Source organism: Gorilla gorilla, chromosome 1, assembly GCF_029281585.2.
Source record: "Gorilla gorilla gorilla isolate KB3781 chromosome 1, NHGRI_mGorGor1-v2.1_pri, whole genome shotgun sequence".
NCBI classification, from domain to species: domain Eukaryota; kingdom Metazoa; phylum Chordata; class Mammalia; order Primates; family Hominidae; genus Gorilla; species Gorilla gorilla.
The window spans coordinates 220,241,668-220,262,843 of NC_073224.2; the positions used below are offsets into that span (position 1 = coordinate 220,241,668).

At 55.8% G+C, this 21,176-nt stretch overlaps 1 protein-coding gene across 2 annotated transcripts; it reads right to left on the reverse strand.

The window, feature by feature from the left end:
• Positions 1-223: 223 nt before the first annotated feature.
• Positions 224-14,637, reverse strand: NBL1 (NBL1, DAN family BMP antagonist). 2 transcript variants are annotated; one of them, XM_055386277.2, is made up of 5 exons: positions 14,478-14,615; positions 6,851-6,965; positions 3,482-3,670; positions 3,247-3,358; positions 224-1,815 (listed from the first exon to the last, which is right to left on the reverse strand). In XM_055386277.2, the coding sequence occupies exons 3-5, from the start codon at positions 3,649-3,651 to the stop codon at positions 1,552-1,554; spliced, it is 546 nt and encodes a 181-aa protein (XP_055242252.1). In that variant the 5' UTR covers positions 3,652-3,670; positions 6,851-6,965; positions 14,478-14,615; the 3' UTR covers positions 224-1,551. The 2 variants fall into 2 exon arrangements, with proteins under 2 accessions (XP_055242252.1, XP_030863815.1); XM_031007955.3 differs by lacking the exon at positions 6,851-6,965 and having other exon boundaries at positions 14,478-14,637.
• Positions 14,638-21,176: the final 6,539 nt, after the last annotated feature.

The window sequence follows — 21,176 nt, forward strand, 5'->3', positions numbered from 1 at the left end:
AGACGTGAAAGCTGGGGAGACAAGAGGATCAGGAGCCAGGGGTGCACAGGGCAAGACAGGGAGAGGGCCACAAGGATGCAGAGACAGTGGTGCCGCATGGGGGCCAGGCAGGCCTGCTCAGCACCCCACTGCCTGAGCCCAGGCCCTGCTGCCCCTGGGCCTCGCTGCCGGCACTTCCGGAGAAAATGGGTCGGCAGAGCCAGTCAGTGAGGAGGACAACACAGGCGCTGAAGGAATTTATTCATGAGAAGACTGAGGGTCCGTCAGGGAGACTGTCCAATGGTGACAAGCTCCAGAAGCCCGCGTCGCAACAGCCAGGAGGGCCAGGCCACCCCAGGCAGGAGGCAGTGGGCTGGCAGCCACCCTGGGCACAGAAGAGCAGACGCAGACAGTGCTGGGCAACGAGGGGCTTTCTTCATGGGCCCGCCTGCCCTGTCCCTCCCCCCAGGTCCCCACCTTCTAGGGTTAAAGTGCAGCTAGGAGGGAGGAGGCAGGCAGAATTGGGGAGCTAGAGAGAGCCCAAGTGAACCCTGGCTGTCCACGCGAGTCCCATGTCCTCCTCGTCCTGGAGTTCCTCGAGGTTCAGCGAGCCCATCCCACCTAGGGCCTCTGGAACCTTGGGGCGAGGGAGGTAACCCCTCACTCCCACACCCATCCGATATTTACAAAGAGCATCCCTGGGAGAGGGGAGAGGGCGGCCGGCTCTGGCAGCTTTCTGGGGGGCCTAGAACTTGGGGCACAGTGCGGGGCGCTAACATTTCTAACAGGGAGAGGAGGGGGATGCTCGTCTTCAGGGATGGTCTTGGGGGGTTGTCCCCCTCCCTCTGGCCTTGGAAGACTCTTCCCTTTCCTTCTTCCCCTCCTCCCCTTCCCCCACCAGGCAAGCCAAGGAAGCCAGAGAAAGGCCCGGAGAGCCTGGCTCCCAGCTCCCGCACCACGAGTCAGCAGGGTCCTGCCCAGGCCTGACTCCCAAACCCCTCCACTGAGGGAGGGCCACTTCAGTGCCACTGGGGCGATGCTTCCCTGGAGATGGGAAGTGGGGTGAGAGGCCTTGGGGAAACCTGTGGGGCCGGAGCCTCCTGTTTCTGCCAGTGGTCTTTCTAGCCCAGCCCTCCCTCAAGCCTGAGGCTGGCAAGATGCTCACCCTAAGCCCGGGACCTCAGCAGTACCATCTGCACCCCCAGGGACCTTAGCCCGATTCATGCCATCTTGGATGGCCTCCCCCAGCACTCAATGGCTCAGCCAACTTCCTCCCCCTCCCACAGGCACATCTCTAGAAGCCAGACAGGAAGAGACCACCCCCCCCCCAAAAAAAGAGCCCTGAAGACCTCTGCTTCCTCCCCCCACTCTGGAATATATTAAATTGTGCAGCTTGGCTCTAACCCCACCCCTTCAGATCTCCATGGCAACCGGGCAGCATTCCAAGTCCGAGTCTGAAGCCAAGTCCATCCAGTGCCAAAGGGGGGCTTCAGCTTCTCCCCTGACTCTTCCCCAGAGAGTGAGACCCAACATTCCACAGGGGGATGAGAGGGGAGGAAGAGTTGGGGGGCCTCAGTCCTCAGCCCCCTCTTCCTCCGTGTGGGGGGCCCCAGGGGGGTCCTCGGGCTCAGGGGTCTGCCCGCCAGGATGGGGGTGGGGATGGGGGTGAGGGTGGGTGCCGGGCTGGGATCCCGGCCCATCCTCGCCCTGCACATAGACGCTCAGCCCCTCGTGACTAGGCTCCTTGCCGCAGGCCTGGCAGCTACAGTGCAGGATCTTCTCCACCAGCTTGTCCACCCTGGGCACCTCCTCGTGGCCCGGGCACTCCAGCGTCACCTGCAGAGGGCAAGAGAGAAGCAGAGGCATGTTCCCAAAGGCCTGGCGCAGGTAAGGCAGCCCCTAGGGTAATACTTCCTCATGGGATCAAGAATCCCAGAGCCCACCTGTGATGCCCAGTTAGCTCTGGGGTCCCATGGGGAGGGGGAAATTGAACCCCTGCACAAGCCACCAGAGCTGTCTCCTCACATCCAGTCCTGCCACCTTCCCACCCATTCCCCACCAGCAGCCACCAGTGTGGCCTGCCCCTGCTAAAATCGCCCCCACCGCCGCGATCCCCCTGCACTTGGAGACAAACCCTGACCCCTCACTAAGGCCACCCAGGACCTTCAGGTGCCACCAGCTGGCTGGCCCCCCTACCCCTGACCCTGCACCACTCTTACCAATCCCGTGCTTGGGCTCTGCCTCAGGGACTCTGCACATGCTGTTCCCTTTGCCTGGAAGGTTCCCCCCACCCACCCCCCTACCCCCACCAACTACCACATGCCCTAAACTGCGCCTTTGGGTCTGAGCTCAGACTTCACTTCCTCAAAAGAGCCCCACCCCAAAGCCCAGCCCAGCTGAGGCTCACCCTGCAGGAACCCCATCTACCTCCTACTCTGCCCCTATCATCACCCATCTAAGTACCTTTTTTCCTTCTTCCTCCCTTCCTCTCTTCCTTCCTCCCTTCCACAGAGCGCCTACCCTGTGCCAGCTCTGGGGACACAAAGACACATTTCCTTCAAGGAAATCAGAGTCTAGTGGGGGAAACAGATCTGTCAAAATCACCCGGATGCAGATGGAAGACTGCAGGTGTGAAAGATGCTTGAAGCGGAGGCATACTGTGCTCTGAGAGCCAACGGTACCGGGGTGTGCCCCAGTCAGGGGGCCTGGAAAGGGGCCCTGAGGAAACGCTGCTTGGGCCAAGGGCAGAAGAATGAATAGAAGTGAACTAGAGAAAGGGGACAGAGGTGGTGTTCCAAACAGGGAAAAGAACAGGTGCAAGGGCCCTGGGGTAGAAGCGAACGGAGCAGGTGCGAGGCACTGAAAGAAGGTGGCTGTGTTAAGCGTCAAGCTACTAAGGAAGGCAGGAAGCAGGAGGAGGCTGGAAAGGCCACTGAGCCAGGCCATGCCAGGTTATCGGGACAGGGCAAAGATTTTGGTCTCATCCTATAACAACAGGAAGCCCCTGAAAGGACTTCAGCCCATGAGAGACATCAGAATGGAACTTCGGGAACATCCCTGTCCTGTACAAGTTGGTGTCAGACTTCTGAGCCATCCTGTGGGGGAGGCCCACACTTGTATCCCCAGCACAAGCCCTTCACCCTGCACACAGTGGGGCCTTTCTAAGGCCCTGTGGCCATCTGCTGGAATACAGGAGCCCGGGGAGAAAGGCCAAGGCTGGGGCAGGCTCCGGGCCGAGATTGGATGGGGCAGGCAGGCAGTACTCACAATCTCCCACATGGACTGGGCTGGCATGCAGGAGTCACAGTGAACCAGGGACTCTGTGGACTGCGGGAAGGTGTTGGGGACGCTGTAGCTGAAGCACTGTCCTAGGCACGCCCTGTGGGAGGAGAGGTCACCATGCCCGTGTCACTGTTGGGGAGGCAGGGATGGGCAGCCCTGGTCCTCTTCCTCCCTCCTTGGGCCCCTGTCCGCATCCCCCCACCCATCACTTGGGTCCCACCTGTTCTGGATGGACTTGGCCTCACAGCCGCTGTGGCCCACGATCTGGGTGATGTTCTTGGCTTCGCACCAGGCACTCTTATCTGGGAACAGTGCCAGCTTGTTGATGGGCGGTGGGGCAGCCAGTAGCATGGCAGGGAGGACAGCCCCCACCAGGACCCGAAGCATCATGCCCGTGGCCTCCAGAGCCCTAGAACGGAGCACAGGTGCCAGGTGAGGCACAGCAAGGTGCAGGGGGCCGGGCAGTGGTGTTACAGCATGGGCTCTGGCATCCGACTCCTTGGCGCAACCCCAGCTCTCCCACTTACTAACCAAGTGCAACTTTGGACAAGTTATTTCTCCCCTCTGAATCTCACAATTGGAGCTGGGAGTGGTACCTACATCAGATGGGTATCTGGAAGGTCAGATGAGATATTAAATGAGGCTAGCAGATAATACACATTCCATATGTGTTGGTTGGTTTTACAACTTCCTAAATTGCCTTGAGCAAGTTACTTTTTATCTCAGTGCCTCGGTTTCTTCATCTAAAAAGGGGAGATGGTGCCACTGCCTGGCACAGGATTGCAATTACGAAGTGTTCAAGCACATGTCAAGTGCTGAATAATTACTACCTCCTTTCTCCCTTTGATGCTGTGAGTCATCCAGGAAAATACACAAAAAGCTGTCCACACAGCCCTGGAGGGGCTGGCCACACACCATGTCTCCTTGAAAGCTACTGCAACCATTGTCAGGATTCTGATGTTTGAAAAGTTAGCCTTAACCTTCACGTTGCTGTGATTTCTTTTTGGTTTTGTTTTTTGAGAAAAGATCTCACTCGGTCACCCACGCTGGAGTGCAGTGGCATGATCACGGCTCACTGAAGCCTCGACTTCCCTGGGCTCAGGTGATCCCCCCACCTCAGCCTCCCGAGTTGCTGGGACTACAGGCGTCCGCCACCACACCTGGCTAACTTCTGTAAAGACCAGGTTTCGCCGTGTTGCCCAGGCTGGTCTCAAACTCCTGGGGCTCAAGCGATCTTCCTGCTTCAGCATTCCAAAGTGCTGGGATTACAGGCGTGAGCCACCGCACCTGGTCTGCAGTGAATTCCTGGGCCACCTTGGCTGGCCAGACCTCAGGCAAAAAAACTGACCCTGAACCAGACAGTTTTGATCTCTAAGATGCCTCACCAGAAACTCGAATCCACAAGGGCTCTACACAGATCACTGTCCCCAGCCCCATTCTAACACGTGAGTCAAGCGGGAGCCAATCAAAGCTAAGCACTTGGCCATTTGCAAATTCCCCTGCTATAGGATGGAGCGAGATACTAAAACAATACCAGAATCTGCCAAAAGGTGGCGCTGCAGGGCAGTCTGTGTCAAAGGATTCCGCTTGCAGGAGACTCGCCCCAGGTAAGTTTCACCCATGCCCCCCAGTGCAAAAAGCACGGGGGAGGGAGGCTTCAGAGATGAGGGCAGTGCCTTCTTCAAGGAGGCCCCCAAACCCTCGGAGGACGGCACAGCCGAGAAAGGGCATGGGTCCACGTGTGCTGGGTGACCGGGACACTCAGACCTGTTTCCCCACCACCTGTAAAATGAGCGCAGTGAGCCAGGCCAGTGGTTCCCAAACCTGACAAATGATCAGAATTCCCTAGGAACTTGTGGAGTAAAAGTTCTAGGGTGGGTAGGAGTCTGCGTTTTGATCAGGCTTCCTAGGCAGCTATGCGCTCAGTCAGGGATTCTTTACCTTGGGACAGTCCCTAGAAGGGCCTGGGTGAGGCTAAATCAGGAGGAAGAGGGGACAAGTCCTGGTCCCAGTGGCCCCACAGAAGCCCAGCACCAGGAGTCAGGTGGCTTGGGACTGGGCATCCCATTTAGGACAATCCTACCATGGGCCATGGAGATGGCAGAGCCAGGTACTTTTTTTTTTTTTTTTTTTTTTTTTGAGACGGAGTCTCGCTCTGTTGCCCAGGCTGGAGTGCAGTGGCACGATCTCTGCTCACTGCAAGCTCCGCCTCCCGGGTTCACGCCATTCTCCTGCCTCAGCCTCCCGTGTAGCTGGGACTGCAGGCGCCCACCACCATGCCCTGCTAATTTTTTGTATTTTCAGTAGAGACGGGGTTTCACCGTGTTAGCCAGGATGGTCTCAATCTCCTGACCTCGTGATCCGCCCGCCTCAGCCTCCCAAAGTGCTGGGATTACAGGTGTGAGCCACTGCGCCCGGCCTTACTTATCTATTTTTTTGAGACAGAGTCTCACTCTGTCGCCCAGGCTGGAGTGTCATGGCATGATCTTGGCTCACTGCAACCTCCGCCTCCCGGGTTCAAGTGATTCTCCTGCCTCAGCCTCCAGAGTAGCTGGAATTACAGGCATTCGCCACCACACCTGGCTGATTTTTGTATTTTTAGTAGAGATGGGGTTTCATCAGGTTGGCCAGGCTGGTCTCAAACTCCTGACCTCAAGTGATCTGCCCACCTCGGCCTCCCAAAGTGCTGGGATTACAGGTGTGAGCCACTGCGCCCAGCCCAGAGCCAAGTACTTTATAAAGTGTCTGGGGAGCAGGGGTCTAGAGGAGGGCTGGCTGAGCGGGGCTCCTGCAGGGCTGTGACCCCCTCCAAGCACTCCGCTCCCCATCCAGCAAGTTCCCCCAGCTCCTGCCCCTCTCCTGCAGGTCTCCATCTCAGGGGACCCCAATGGCGGGATAAGCCCCACTCCCAGCCCACTGGGGAGGAAGGGCAGCTGGAAGTGAGGTCGGACAGGCTGCCCCCCCGCTGCCTCCCAGATGAGTTCCTGTCACGATCCAGGCCCTCACCCACGCATTTCCGGTCTCGCTGACAAAGCCCATGTTTCCAGTACAACCACATCCTAACAAAATAGAATGGATTCCTCCCTAACTGGCAACCCAGTGAATTTTTCAACAAGCCTGGCATGCAGGAGGCTTCCTCACTCCTGAGTCAGGGTCTGCCCACAGCACACCTGAAGGGTCCTGGAGGTCCATTTAAGGCCAGGGCTCCCTGGGCTGGACTGGCCCCCTAGACCCTTAGGAGAGGTCCAGGGACTCTTGTCCTCCTATATCTGACCCCATCTTGCTTCCTCAGGAACAACAGGTCACAGGGGGCCAGGGAGGTGACTGGGGCAGAAAGTGATGTGGATTTGGAATTGAGACTGGGGTTGTAATGCAAGTAGCCTGGGCCAGGCATGGTGGCTCACACCTGTAATTCCAGCACTTTGGGAGGCCAAAGCGGGAGGACCACTTGAGCTCAGGAGTCCAAGACTAGCCTGGGAAGCAAAGTGAGACTTGGTCTCAAAATAAAATAAAATAAAATAAAATATTTTTTATTATCACACTGTGATAACACATTTTTTATTATCACATTATGCATTGTGATATGCACCTGTAGTCCAGCTATGTGGGAAGCTGAGGCGGGAGGATGGCTTGAGACCAGGCTTGGGGCTGCAGTGAGCCATGATTGCGTCCCTGCACTCCAGACTGGGTGACAGAGCAAGAACCTGTCAAAAAGGAAAGGGAAAAAAAGGACAGGAAAGAAAAGAGGGAGGGAGGGAGGCTGGGGTGAGCACTTGGAGTTGGAATTAGGAGAGGTCACAACTGAGGCTGTGGGTCACAACTAGGCTGAAGCCGAGTGTTGAGACTGGGGTTGAGGCTAATGGAGGCTTACTGGGAAATGGGGTAATGGTGACTTTTTGGAAGAGGTTGCAGGCCCAGAGATCAGGAACTGGTTATCAGCGTCAGGCTGGGGCAGAGGTTAGGAGAAATGAGACGAACTGAGGCAGAAGGCCCCCTCCTTACCTCCCACCCTTTCCAGTGCACAGCTGAGGTTATCACAGGGCCAGCTGTGTCCACAGAGGGGTGCTATAACCCAACCCACCAGGCCCTAGCAGGCTCTCCGCAGGGCGCTGGGGCCTTGGCCTCCCCGGGCCAGCAGCGTGGAGCTCCAGCATTTTCCCCGGGCTCCCCCTGGAAGCGTGGACCCTGGAGTCCCCAGTGTTTGAACTGCAGCCCCTCCCCTTAGGAGCTGTGTGACTCCAGAAATAAGTTCACTCCTCAGAAACTGCCCTTCTCAACCCTAACATGGGAAGCATTGCACCTTCCCTGGAGAATAACTGGGAGGAGTAAATGAAGGTACTCGGCACCTAGGAGGCACCCACTAAGGTCAGCTCTCTTCCCCCCAGGGGATCATGGGAAAGGCTGGGCCAGCATCAGAGCCAAGGCTGGGCTGGAACAGGAGGCAGCGAGGATGCCAGATGAAGTCTCTCCCACACACGGCTGTCATCCAGACACACCTGCCTCCGCCCACCCTCCTGCCCAGTCCCGAAGAGCCCAGGCTGCCCCTACCGGTGGGGTGGGCTCTTGGCTAGCAAGTTTTCTTTTTTTGTTGGTTTATGCTTTTTTGTTTTTTCAAGCAGCAACTCATCTATTTTTTTTTTTTAAGCAGCGATCGTACTTTCCTTCCTGAGCCTTGAGAGCCTCACCCAGATTCTCAACCCTTCCTCCCGCCCTGAAGGTCACACAGCAAGTCATGGGACTCCCCAAAAGCGAGGGCGGGAAGGAAAGTTGGAGATCTCCCAGCCAAGTCTCCCTGCTCTGCAAGGGGCTGTCCCAAGGCCCCCAGCAAGTCAGGCAAAGCAATGCCCTGCCCTGGGCCGTTCAGGGCCCTGCAGTTCCACACTCACTCACTTCTAGGAGGGTGGGGAGAAAGGCAAGGGTGAGGGCAGGGAGCTGGGGGCACAGACCCTATGCCCACTCAGACACTCCCCTGAGGGGAGGTCCAGGGACGTGGGTAAAAAGGGGGCAGTTGTTTTGAGTTGGCACAGTCAGAGATGGCTCTCAGGAGGGAAGCAGAGGTTCTGAATTCTGAACTAAATATAAGAGCGCAATTATAGTCATGCGTCACTTAGCCATGGGGATGCACTCTGAGAAATGTGCCATTAGGTGATAGAGTGAACTCAAACCTGAATAGTCTAGTCTATTACAAACCTAGGCTATATGGCATAGCCCATTGCTCCTAGGCTACAAATCTGGACCACATGTGACTGTACTAAATACTGTAGGTCACTGTAACACACACGGAGGCTGAGGCAGGAGAATGGCGTGAACCCGGGAGGCGGAGCTTGCAGTGAGCCGAGATCACGCCACTGCACTCCAGCCTGGGCGACAAAGAGAGACTCTGTCTCAAAAAAAAAAAAAAAGAAAAGAAAAGAAAACGTAAAGTAGGCTAAGCATGGTGGCTCACACCTGTAATCCCAGCACTTTGGGAGGCCAAGGTGAGAGAATTGCTTGAGCTCAGGAATTCAAGACCAGCCTGGGCAACATAAGACGATCCCATCTCTACAAAAATTTAAAAACTAGCCAGGCGTGGTGGTGCATGCCTGTGGTCCCAGTTACTTGGGAGGCTGAAGTGAGAGGTTCACTCGGGCCTGGGAGGTTGAGGCTGCAGTGAGCCAGGATCGTGCCACTACACAATCATGAAAGAAAGAAAAGGTGTAGTAAAAATACGGTATTATAATTCTATGGGAGGCCAGGTGCAGTGGCTCACGCCTGTAATCCCAGCATTTTGGGAGATCGAGGTGGGCAGATCACTTGAGGTCAGGAGTTCGAGACCAGCCTGGCCAACATGGCGAAACCCCGTCTCTACTAAAAATACAAAAACTAGCCGGGTGTGGTGGCACATGCCTGTAGTCCCAGCTACTCAGGAGGCTGAGGCAGGAGAATCACTTGAACCCGGGAGGCAGAGGTTGCAGTGAGCCAAGATTGCACCACTGCACTCCAGCCTGGGGGACAGAGCGAGACTCCATCTCAAAATAATAATAATAATAATAATAATAATAATAATTTTATGGCAGCACCATTGTGTATGTGGTTCATCATTATGTGGTGTGTGACTGGATATTAATTTATTCTGTCCTACAATAACTGCCTGATCCTATTCTTTCCCCCATTTTTAGATGAAGAAACTGAGGCACAGAGAGGCCAAGAAATCTGCTTGGGCTTACACTGTTAGTAAACAGGAGAACCGGGATTTGAACCTGGAGGGTAGCAGGTTAACCCCCGGCTACCCTTGCAGGTGAAAAGGTTCACTGAAGAGAAAGAAGCAAGAAACGATGGAATCTGGAGTCAGGATGAGGCCTGGAGCTCCCACCACTGCCCCAGCCGACTGTGCCTCTCATTCCTGTTAACACCCTAGCGTTCAGCCACTGCCTGGACTGGAAGCTTGGGGGCTCCACAGACCAGAGTTCAAATCCCATTCCTGACTCCCTAGCCAACCGTCTTGTGGCCATGGCTGACCCTGGCTCTTGGAGCCCTGGTAAAGGTATGTGTGACACGATCCTCCCTCATGGGGGCGCTGTGAGGCTTTAAAGGAGGTGCCCTTAGTACAGGTGAGTGTCTTCCCAACCCCACCCACCCACCACTCCCAAATCCAAGCCCTCCACTTCCTCAGCGGCCCTCTGCCAATGCCTGGTATATTCTGAGCTGCCGCCCACACAGAAAGGAAATTCCCCGGGAGGTGACAACAGCAGACCCATTCTGGCACTGTGGAAACTGAGGCACAGGTCAAGGAAGTGACCCACCCATAGCTCCCACTCCGGGGAAGAGGGCAGGGAACAAACACAGCAGCCCTGCCCTGGTTGCTTTCCTGGAAGTCTTGGTCCAGAGGGTCCCCCAGGAAGGCCAGCTTCGGGGTCAGGCCTGTGAAACCTCTTTCCTGAGATGCCTGCCAAAACTGAGACGCCGGGGCCCGGCCCTCCTCGTGTGACCCCCCAGGTATGAGGCACGGCCTGGGCACCTGAATGTGCTCCCCACGGGACTCTGAGGCCCAGCCAGGCCAGGAGCAACGGCCTCCCAGCCCCCAGGAAAGGGGCTTCGATTAACAGCACTGCCGCTGAGGCCCCCCAGCCCCACTGCCTGGATTCCAGTACCTGGAAAGGCATCCTAAATGCACCCTAAATACACGGGAGTGGCCTAGATTTCAAGGAACACTTACTTCTTCCTGACTCCCGCCCACCGCAGAACCCTTTGTAGAGTGGATTAGCTTTGGTATAACAAGTGAACCATCCTCCCCAATTCCTCTTCTGGGTTAAGTCTGAATATTCAAGGTCACTCAAGGCCAGATATACCAGGATTTTCAAGGTAGAGTGTATCCACTCACCCCAGACCCACACACACACAAAAGCAGGCATACCCCAAACCACCTGCGCCCCCTATGAACGCAGAACACACAGACGCATATATAAGCATGCCTATATATGCACAAGAAAATGCACACCCGCACAAGCATGCACACACGCGCGCACACACACACGCACCCCCCAGGCCTTTCCTGTTACCGGTTCCAGCAACCACTCGGTGCAGAGCCGTGGAGGGCAGGGCTGACAAATCCTCGGTGGAAAGGCAGGGCTCTCCCTCCCCATCTTCACCTCCTGCTTCCAGAACCTCCTCTGGGAACCTCCCCACACTTGGCCCCAGCTGATGGGGATGGACAATTCTACCTGTGGGCTCAGCATTCAGGTGACACCACAGTCCGCATGCACAACGAGCACGCAGCGTTTGTGGCTGGTGGCTTTCAAACCAGATGCTCCCCTTCCCCTGCCTCTCCCACCTTTCCTCTCCCCCCACACTCACTAAGGGCAGGGTCTGGCTCTCCTCCTCCATTCTCCACAATTATGACAGACTGGGCTTCAAATCTTAGCTCAGCTATTCTAATATTTCTCTTTCTATCTTTATGTTTTTATTTGTAACAGGATCTCACTCTGTTACCCAGGCTGGAGCGCGGTGGCACAATCATAGCTCACGGCAGCCTCAAACTCTGGGGCTCAAGTGATCCTCCCACCTCAGCCTCCAGAATAGCTGGTACTACAGGCATACACCACCATGCCCAGCTAATTTTTTGTATTTTTTGGAGAGACAAGGTCTCCCTTTGTTGACCAGGCTGGTCTTGAACTCCCACTTCAGCCTCCCAAAGCACTAGGATCGCTTGGCCCCATTTTAACCTTTCTGTACCTCAGTTTCCTCATCTGCAAAGTGGGGACAGTGCTAATATCCAGCTCACAGGACAGCTGTGAGAATTAAACTGAAGAATACATGGAAACCTCTGGAGAGATCGCCCATCATAGTTAATTCCTCAGTCCATGGCACTTTAAGTGCTAGCTTGGGCCGGTTTCCTCATCTGCAAAGTGGGGACAGTGCTAATATCCAGCTCACAGGACAGCTGTGAGAATTAAACTGAAGAATACATGGAAACCTCTGGAGAGATCGCCCATCATAGTTAATTCCTCAGTCCATGGCACTTTAAGTGCTAGCTTGGGCCGGTTTCCTCATCTGCAAAGTGGGGACAGTGCTAATATCCAGCTCACAGGACAGCTGTGAGAATTAAACTGAAGAATACATGGAAACCTCTGGAGAGATCGCCCATCATAGTTAATCCCTCAGTCCATGGCACTTTAAGTGCTAGCTTGGGCCTCTTATCCTCCCTGGCCTCTGCCTGCTCCCTTCGGCCTCTCGCTCCTACAGGATCCTCGGCAGGTCCTGAGGCTATTTCAGTCTGAGCTGCATCTGCCCCAGTGAAACTGGATTTAGGGAAAACCTTGAGGTGAAACTCAAGCAAGTGGGATGACAGCTGGGAATGGATTTTAGAAACTGTCAAGGGCCACCCAACATGATTCCCTATCTAAGGTGGGAACTGGGAGGAAGATCCCACTCAGACTCTAAGACAGGGTCGTGGAGACACCAGCCTCCTCCAGAATCCAACTTCAAGTAAACAGGCTGTGCCCCACTGCCAGGCTGAGCATGCTGCTGGGTGCAGAGGGTGTGGAGGGTGGCTGGGCTGCAGCCCTAGGCTTGGGGCTTGGCAAGGGCGGGGCGATCGCTCCAGGTCTTGAAATGAGCACAGGGACTTCCTTGAATGGTGCAACTGAAATTGTTGCTCTATGAAGGGGCAAGGCAGTGTCAGGCCTGGGGCTCCCTGCGCACCCAGGTCAGGCCCCGACTCTGGTCAGCCCAACCGGGTTTCCTGGGCTCACCCTGGGGTTTGAGGATGAGTTCTGGCCAAAGCTCATACATTGGCTCTCTGTGTGCCTGGAGTCAGGAGAGTCTAATGGTTACAGCTCGAGCCACTGACCATTTGCTTCCCCTCTCTAAGCTTCACGTTTGCAACCTGTAAAATGGGCAGCCTGGCCTGGGAACTTCCATTTCAGCAGATCCCCCAGGGAGGAGCCTCGCTCCAGCATACTGCTTAAGGCCACTGTGATTCCACGACCCCAGTCTCACGGCAGGGTGGCTTTTCCTTCCTTCCTTCAGCACTGGGGAGAGCATGAGTCAACTGTCCAGGGGGCGGACACACAGGGCCGACCCCGTGCCACCCAGGCCTGCCTGCACCTTCCAGCCCTGGCCACCTCTGTGCCAGCCCCCCAACCCAGGCCACGGCCCTCCTTACCGCAGACCCTCCTGCCCGCAAACCAAAAACAGCCTCCAAAACAAATCCATGCTAATGAGCTGCTGCAGGGCCAGGCTGCACATCTGCTCAGCAGAAGTTCCACTGCAGACCTCACCAACAACCCTGCCCGCTCCGGCAGCCTCCGACCCTTGGGGTTGTGGGTGGGGGAAGCAGCTAAACTCAGCCTGAAATTTCACTTTAAAATAATGAGGCGATATCCCTGGCCGATGCAGAACACCTACTCCCCTGTCCACCCCTCCAAAACACAGGCCCGGGAGAGAGGTCCAGCTTGCAGGGGTGGGGGTCACCGAGGAAACGCTGCAGCCTCGCCTTTTCTTTGGCCCCAACTCAAGGCAAACCACGCCCAAGCAGTCCCAGCATCTGGGGGAGTCTAGGGAGGCCCCATTCCGCAGTAACAAAGGGTGAGGGGCTCCTTGTTGACAAATTGCTTCCCCGCCAGCGCCCGGTCTTTGGCCTCCAGCCCTGACCTCTGTTTTCCTGGGGTGCCCCTAGTTACAGGCCGGTGGCGTCCAGCTTGGGGAGCGAGGGCCTCCGAAAGCCTGGAAGTGTGGCCTTCTCCCTTGATGCCCGCCAACCTCCGGCCACGCCAAGGCAGGCGGCTGCCCCCTTTGCCGCCGCTTGTAAACGATCAGAATCGCCCCGCCCTGGGAGCGGGCCGGGCAGGTGGCCCGCAGCAGGGCCTGTCGTCCAGCCGGCCTCGCGGGGGTGGAATTCTTAAGAAAACTGAGCCCCCGGAAAGGCTGGCTCTCCCTGCCCCAGACTCAATTCCAGGGAGATGACCCGGGCCAGGCCTCGGGGCCGGCGGGAGGCAGGGGGAGGGTTTGCCGCACCCGGTCTAGGAAACTATTCGTGAACCCTGCTGGGGGAAGGCGAGCCTCCGACACTGGGGGGATTGTCTGGATCGGAGGGCGGGGGACCAGGGAGAGGCGCAGACACAGGGCGAGACCCCCACAGAGGGCAGCGCAGAGACAGAGAGAGGGAGAGAAAAGCCAGAGGCAGAGACACAAACGCGGGCAGCCGAACACGGAGGCAGGCGGGGAACGGAAAGAGACGGGCAGACCAGGGGAAAGTGAGCGGCGGAAACGGAGCGACGGAGAGACAGACACACGGACGTGGGGACCGAAGCAGAGGGGGCTGCGGGAGGCGGAAACGTCCAGAGCCGAGAGGCGCGGCGCGGCGAGGCCCGGGCACGGCCGGGGGACATGCGAGCCCGGCCCGCCCGGCCACGCATCTCCCTCCCTCACTCCCTCTCTCTCCCGGCCGCGGAAACTCCGATCCAGAAACGGAACCCCGGGGCGAGTCTGGGGACGGGCTCCGGACGCGGCGGTGCCCCCCGGCCACCCCGTGCCGCGCCCACGTCCCCAGCGCCGGCGTCCGGAGGCGCCCGCCAGGTCCCCCAGGGCTCCTGAGCTCGGCGGCGGCGCCTCCACCCGGTGCCCGCGGCCGCCGGACGCGCCGGGGGACGCAGCTCCGGGCTGGGGGCGCGGCACTGCCCCCGCGACCGAAGCCTCTGGAAGCCGGGCGCCCGCATGCCGGCCCGGGCGGGACTTACCGCGCGCGCCCGCCGGGTCCTGCGGAGCTGGGTGCGGGGGTCGCGGGCCCGGGCGCCCCAGGAGGCTCGGCGAGGCGGCCGGCAGGGCTGGGGGGCGGCCCCGCGACGCTCGGCTGGGCTGCGCTGCGCGCTGTCTGCGGCCCCGGGCGGGCGCGCGGCGCGGGGGAGCGGCTCCGACGTCAGGGTGGCTCCCTCCAAACAGGGCGCGAGGGCGGGGGCAGCGGGGAGGGCCGCGCGCAGAAAGAGCGGGCGGGCGCGCGCGGCCTCTCCCTCCGGGTGCGCAGGAGGGGGCGCCGCAGCGGCAGGGGCCCCGGGCCCTCTCCCGGCCCGCCCGCCCCGGGCTGAGCTTCGGCGCGCTCCGACGGCATGGTGGGGCGGCCGGGACGCCTGGCCGGCGCCCGAGAGGCAGGGCAGCCCAGCCGGGCGCCCTGGCCCGTTCTTAAGCGCCCTCCCCGGGTTTCTCTGCGCTTCCACTCTCTCCGCCCGACTTTTACCGAGCCTGGGCCGTCAGGCCGTGCCAGGCCTCGGGGTGACAAAGATGGATGTGTCCTTTTTGTGGGCACCGGGCATTGCAGACTTGCCCCGAGAGTGGGGCGCCCCAGCCCGCCGCGTCCCGGCACCAGGAGTCCCCAGTTCTGCGGTGCACCCCATCCCGTCCGCTCCGGCATGCGACCCGGTTCAAGTCCGTGCTGTTGGTAGCCTGGGTTGCTCAGCCTTGCCTGGTGTTATGCTAGTGTCGCTCTCGGCCCCACGCCCTTGGCTTAAGCATCCCGAAAAGCCCCAGGGACTATTAGGAACTAAAAAGCCAGCAAATGAACTCACTTCTCTGACTCCTGGGAAGAGTGGAGCTCCTGGCCCCAGCTTCCAGCCTCACCTCGGGGGTTCCTATCTAATCAGTGGGCACTTGGGTGGATTGCGGCCGTACCTTCTCTATTCTGTGTGCTTAACAACGGGGTGAGAAAATAACTTTGCTTCTGGAAAGTGGTGGCCCAGGGACACCACTGGGACACGATTGTAGGACTTGGGGATTTTGCTTTACAGCATAGTTACCTGTGTCCATGTGTTTTACCTAGCTTGGCTGGAAACTTCCAGCTAGACAGCCCTGCTCGTCTGACTCATGAGGTTGCCGAGCATCCTGGGTGGCTCCTAGTGGCCTGCTGGGAACTCCCTGGTGTACTCCAGCCTACTCGCACCCTCCACACCCAGCCTGCATCTGTGCCTCCTAGCTGTTGCCTGCGCCCTTCCCTCTGCCCGGAATTCCCTTCCCCTCCTTTCATCTCTGGCAAACATTCTTCCAGCTCCAGATTGGAAAGCCTTCCCAAGACCCTCTGGGAGTATCTCCCTCCTCCAGTGTGATCCTGGAGCACAGGATGAGAACTTCTGTTCATGTCAATTTCCCTCTAGAATAGCTGTGTACATCTCTTTCCTCCATTAGACCTTGAGGGCAGGAATCGTGTTTATTTCAGTGTCTCCATTGCTTATGGGCAGGCCAGGTGAGAGATGTACAATGTATTTGGTTGAATGAAGTTATTATTATTATTATTATTATTATTATTATTATTATTATTAGAGACAGAATTTTGCTCTTGTTGCCCTGGCTGAAATGCAATGGCGTGATCTCGGCTCACTGCAACCTCTGCCTCCTGGGTTCCAGCAATTCTCAGCCTCCCGAGTAGCTGGGATTACAGACGCCCACCACCACGCCCAGCTAGTTTTTGTATTTTTAGTAGAGATGGGGTTTTGCCCTGTTGCCCAGGCTAGTCTCCAACTCCTGGCCTCAAGTGATCCTCCCGCCTCGGCCTCCCAAAGTGTTGGGATTATAGGCATGAACCACCATGCCCAGCGAATGAAGTAATTATTATCCCCCATTAATGTAGCACAGATAGGTCTTCCCTTAATGGTAACTATGACCGTTATAATAGTTCACACATATTGAGCACCTTACCATGTGCCTCATCCCATTGCAAGCTGTTGCCACTCTCACAATAAACCTGAGGTAAGTATTGTCTCTGTTTTAAAAGTGCCAGGCGCAGTGGCTCATGCTTGTAATGCCAGCACTTTGGGAGGCCAAGGCAGGAGGACCACTTGAGGTCAGGAGTTCAAGACCAGCCTGGCCAATATGGTGACACCCTCTCTCTACTAAAAATACAAAAATCAGCCAGGTGTGGTGGCGTGTGCCTGTAGTCCCAGCTACTCGGGAGGCTGAGGCAGGAGAATCACTTGAACCTGAGAGGCGGAGGTTGCAGTGAGCCGAGATTGCACCACTGCACTCCAGCCTGGGAGACAGAGTGAGACTCCATCTCAAATAAATAAATAAATAAACAAACAAACAAATAAAATAAAATAATAAAAGTGAAAAAAATCCCGAGGCTGGAGGATCACTTGATCCCAGGAGTTTGAGGCTGCAGTGAGCTATGATTGTGCCACTGTACTCCAGCCTGGACAACATTGCAGAAGGCTAATTGTGGAACCTAATGAGCTTGTCACTCCAGCAAGGCCTTGTCTCAAAAAAAAAAAAAAAAAAAAAAAAAGTGAAAAAAGGAACGTCAAGAGAAAGGTTAAGTAACTCGCCTAAAGTCACACAGTAAGAGCCCATGCCAGCTAGTGTCTGTTGGATAACTATATACCATGTACTGCAGAAACCAGCCTCACTGCACTGTACACAGTAGACACTCAGGAAATATTTACCATTTTGCAGCCAAAGCTTACCCCCGCCATCTTTCACGCAGACCCTGAGCAGGGTAGAAAGTAGAGTTCTACATGTTGTAAGAATCCACTCCCACGTTGCAGAAAGCTGATTGTGGAGCCTGATGAGCTGGTCAGATCACACATAGAGCCAGGAGTAGAAGCCACAGCTTCCAGCCAGTGCCCTTGACAGGGCAGCCCGCCATCTCTCAAACACGGGGAGGTGCAAGAACAACACCAACCCCCTAATCAGGGACAAAGGGTTTGGAGTTGAGTCACCATCTGTCTGGTGACGGGAAAGCTACAGTGTGGGCAGGGGGCCTGGGCAGTAACTTGGTAGTAATATCTACCCATTTTGTGCCAGGCATTATGCTGGTCACTCTGTCTGCTTCATCTCCTCTAATCCTTACCACAGTCCCATCATTGTTCCCATTTTACAGGTAAGAAAAATCGAGGCACCAAAATGCGTCATTACCTGCTCAAGACCACATTGCTAGTGATTAACAAAGCCTGGATTTGAGCCCAGACCTCTCAACACCAAAGTCCATGCTTCCGTGCCCACCACACCCTCTCCACCCTCTCGGCTGCCTCAGTGCTCCTCCCCATCAGGCTGCAGCAGGGATGCTGCACTGATGATGGACCCCAGGGCCCCCAGCGGGAAAGGCAGAACCTGTCACGTCAGAGTGTCCCAGCTCGAGCAGATGCACCTGGTTGGCAGTGGTGTTCCAGCTGCCCCTACAGGCCTGGCTGGCACAGGGCATGGGCCTGAGGCCAGAGCCTCCTGGCCCTGGGCCAGCCTCTTGGGGCCGAGGTAATGTGGGGCCCAGAGCTGGGGCTCAGGGCTAAAAGCCCCTCTCCCCAGCTCATTAGCAAACATCTGGGCTCAGGAAAATGACCGACCTGGAATGTGACTGAGCTGTGGGGAGCTGCTCTCTCCCAGAGCCCGGGAATGTGAGCTCCCTCCTGCAGGGCACGGACTCAGCCCAGCTGTTTCCTCTAATCCTGTCAGTCTGGCCTCAACGGGGGTCCAAACCTCTGCACTCTCGCTGGAGAAATAGAATGAAAACAAGCAAAAGGCCTGTCTTCCCAGTCCAGCCCACTGAACAGAGGGTTGGTACACAGTCCCTCTCTTTTTACGATAAAGATGAGAGCATTCACACCTCCAGGTTTGGAGCTGGGAGGAGCCATTCAGACTCATCAGGGGAGGCTCAGGGTTTACATTGTTCCTGCATTGCCCTCTGACTCTGTGCTAGTTGTTTCACACCTGGGCCTTGGTTTCCTTATCTGTAAAATGCAGTTAGTAGTGCTATGTACTCCATAGATTTGTTGTCTGGAGTCATTCATTTATCCAACAAATATTTATTGTGCCTGTTACGCGCTAGACATGCACAGAGGTGTTGAGGACACAACAACAGACTAGACCAATAAGGTCCCAGCCTCCAAGGAGCTCATGTTCTGCCACACCCAGGCAGATTGTGCAACAGATAAACAGATGAGTGGATCTCACATAACCAATGTGTTCTGAAGGTTCCAGGTTCAGTTGTTTAATATTTATTTAAAAGAGCCAGGCGTGATGGCTCACGCCTGCAATCCCAGCACTTTAGGAGGCCAAGGTGGGTGGATCATTTGAGGTCAGGAGTTCAAGACCAGCCTGGCCAACATGGTGAAACCCCGTCTCTAATAAAAAGACAAAAATCAGCCCGGTGTGGTGGTACGTGCCTGTAATCCCAGCTATTTGGGAGGCTAAGGCAGGATAATTGCTTGAACCTGGGAGGCGGAGGTTGCAGTGAACCGAGATCATGCCAGAGCACTCCAGCCTGGGTGATGGAGTGAGATTCTGTCTCGAAAAATAATCATCATAATAATATTTATTGAAAAGAAAAAAAGGAGAGGCCAGGCGCGGTGGCTCATGCCTGTAATCTCAGCACTTTGGGAGGCTGAGGCAGGTGGATCACCTGAGGTCAGGAGTTCAAGACCAGCTTGGCCAACACAGTGAAACCCCATCTCTACCAAAAATACAAAATTAGCTGGGTGTGGTGGTGCGTGCCTGTAATCCCAGCTACCTGGGAGGCAGAGGTTGCAGCGAGCCGAGATCGCACCATTGCACTCCAGCCTGGGTGACAGAGCGAGACTCTGTCTCCAGAAAAAAAAAAAAGAAAAAAAGGAGAAAAAGCATTATGAACGAACTAAGCCAGAGTGGGCGATGTGGTGGGGGAGGTATGAACTCACTGAGAAGCCTCAGAAAACGTCGCAAAGAGGTGACACTTAAGGTGAGATTATAATGAGATGGAGCCAGGATTCAAGGAGATAAATGGATGCAAAGCTCTCGGCACAGTTCCTGGAAAATAGCACGTGCTCCATAAAATGAAAGCTATTTCAGGGAGGTTTCATATATATAGCCAGGAAAGGCGCTGGAGTCAGATGCCCTGGATCAAATCCAGGATTCAGCACAAAGCTTTTTCACCTTACTCCAGTAATGCATCTCTTGAGCCTCAGTTTCCTCATCTGGAAAACAGGAATTGTAATAGGACCCATCCCCAGGATCACCCAGAATTCACTGAGAGACGTGAATGTGAGGCACAGAGCCGGCACACGCTTGGCTCTCAGGAAGTGGTAGTTACTATGGTGGGTTGTTTGTTTGTCTGAGATGGACTCTTGCTCTGTCACCCAGGTTGGAGTGCAGTGGTGTGATCTCCACCCACTGCAACCTCCACCTCCCAGGCTCATGCTATCCTCCCACCTCAGCCTCCTGAATAGCTGGGACTACAGGCGTGTGCCACTATGCTTGGCTAATTTTTGTATTTTTAGTAGAGATGGGGTTTTACCATGTTGGCCAGGCTGGTCTCAAACTCCTGACCTCAGGCAATCTGCCCACCTCAGCCACCCAAAGTGCTGGGATTACAGGCATGAGCCACTGAGCTCAGCTATATTATCCTTCTTCATAAAGGAAAAAAGGATTTGCCCAGATCCACTCAGCAAGTCAGCAGAACATCCAGGACCAGAAACAGGTGTTCTGACTTTGAGCCCATCCACCTGGGCTGTGTCCTCTAGCCTCTTCCTCCCTGCTGGTGGGCTCAGGAAACCTTGGGCCCCATCTTGGACTCAGAAGACTCAGAAGGAGAAGGTGGCCATGCACTGTGAGTTCCACAGTACGGGGCCTGTCCTCTCAAGGATTGCAGAGGGTCTTGGCCTGGACGGGAGAGCAGGAATGAGGCCCCAAGGACTCCATGGGTCCTTGGCCCCATGGAAAAATGTAAAATGTTCTTTGTAGGTCCAGATACAGTGGCTCATGCCTATAATCCCAGCACTTTGGGAGGTCAAGGCAGGAGGATCACTTGAATCCAAGAGTTCGAGACCAGCCTGGACAACATAGAAAGACACTCTAAGAAAAAAAAGAAAAAAACTAAAAATTAGCCTGGTGTGGCGGCATGTGGCCTGTAGTCCCAGCTACGTGGGAGGCTGAGGTTGGAGGATCTCTTGAGCCCAGGAGTTAGAGGCTGCAGTGAGCTATGATTTTACCACTGCACTCCAGCCTGGGTGACAGAGAAAGAACCTATCTCAATAAATAAATAAACAAAATAAAATAAAATAATAAAATACTATTTGTAGGTAGGGTGAGACACCAAGAATCAAGAAGGGAGATCAAGGCACTTCACTCCTCACTTGTTTTCTTCTTTCCTGTGACTCCCCACATGCTGCCAAGCTGAATTCACTGTTTCCTTCAGCTGTGGTTGTCTGACCCCACGGTAACAGACACAGCCTCCATGTGACAGCACCAGGACGGGGCTCTCAGGAAAGGGCCTAATGCCTGCAGGTCCTCCACAAAGCCGTTGCCAGCACCCTGGCCCCCATGGTAAATATGGTGAACAAGGCTGCCATGGTGATGGGTAGCCCTGGGTTCTCTTCTTAATCGATACATAGGGCTAGAGGTTAGGCAAATCAATTCTTTTTCTTTTTCTTTTTCTTTTTCTTTTTTTTTTTTTCTTGAGATGGAGTCTCGCTCTGTTGCCCAGG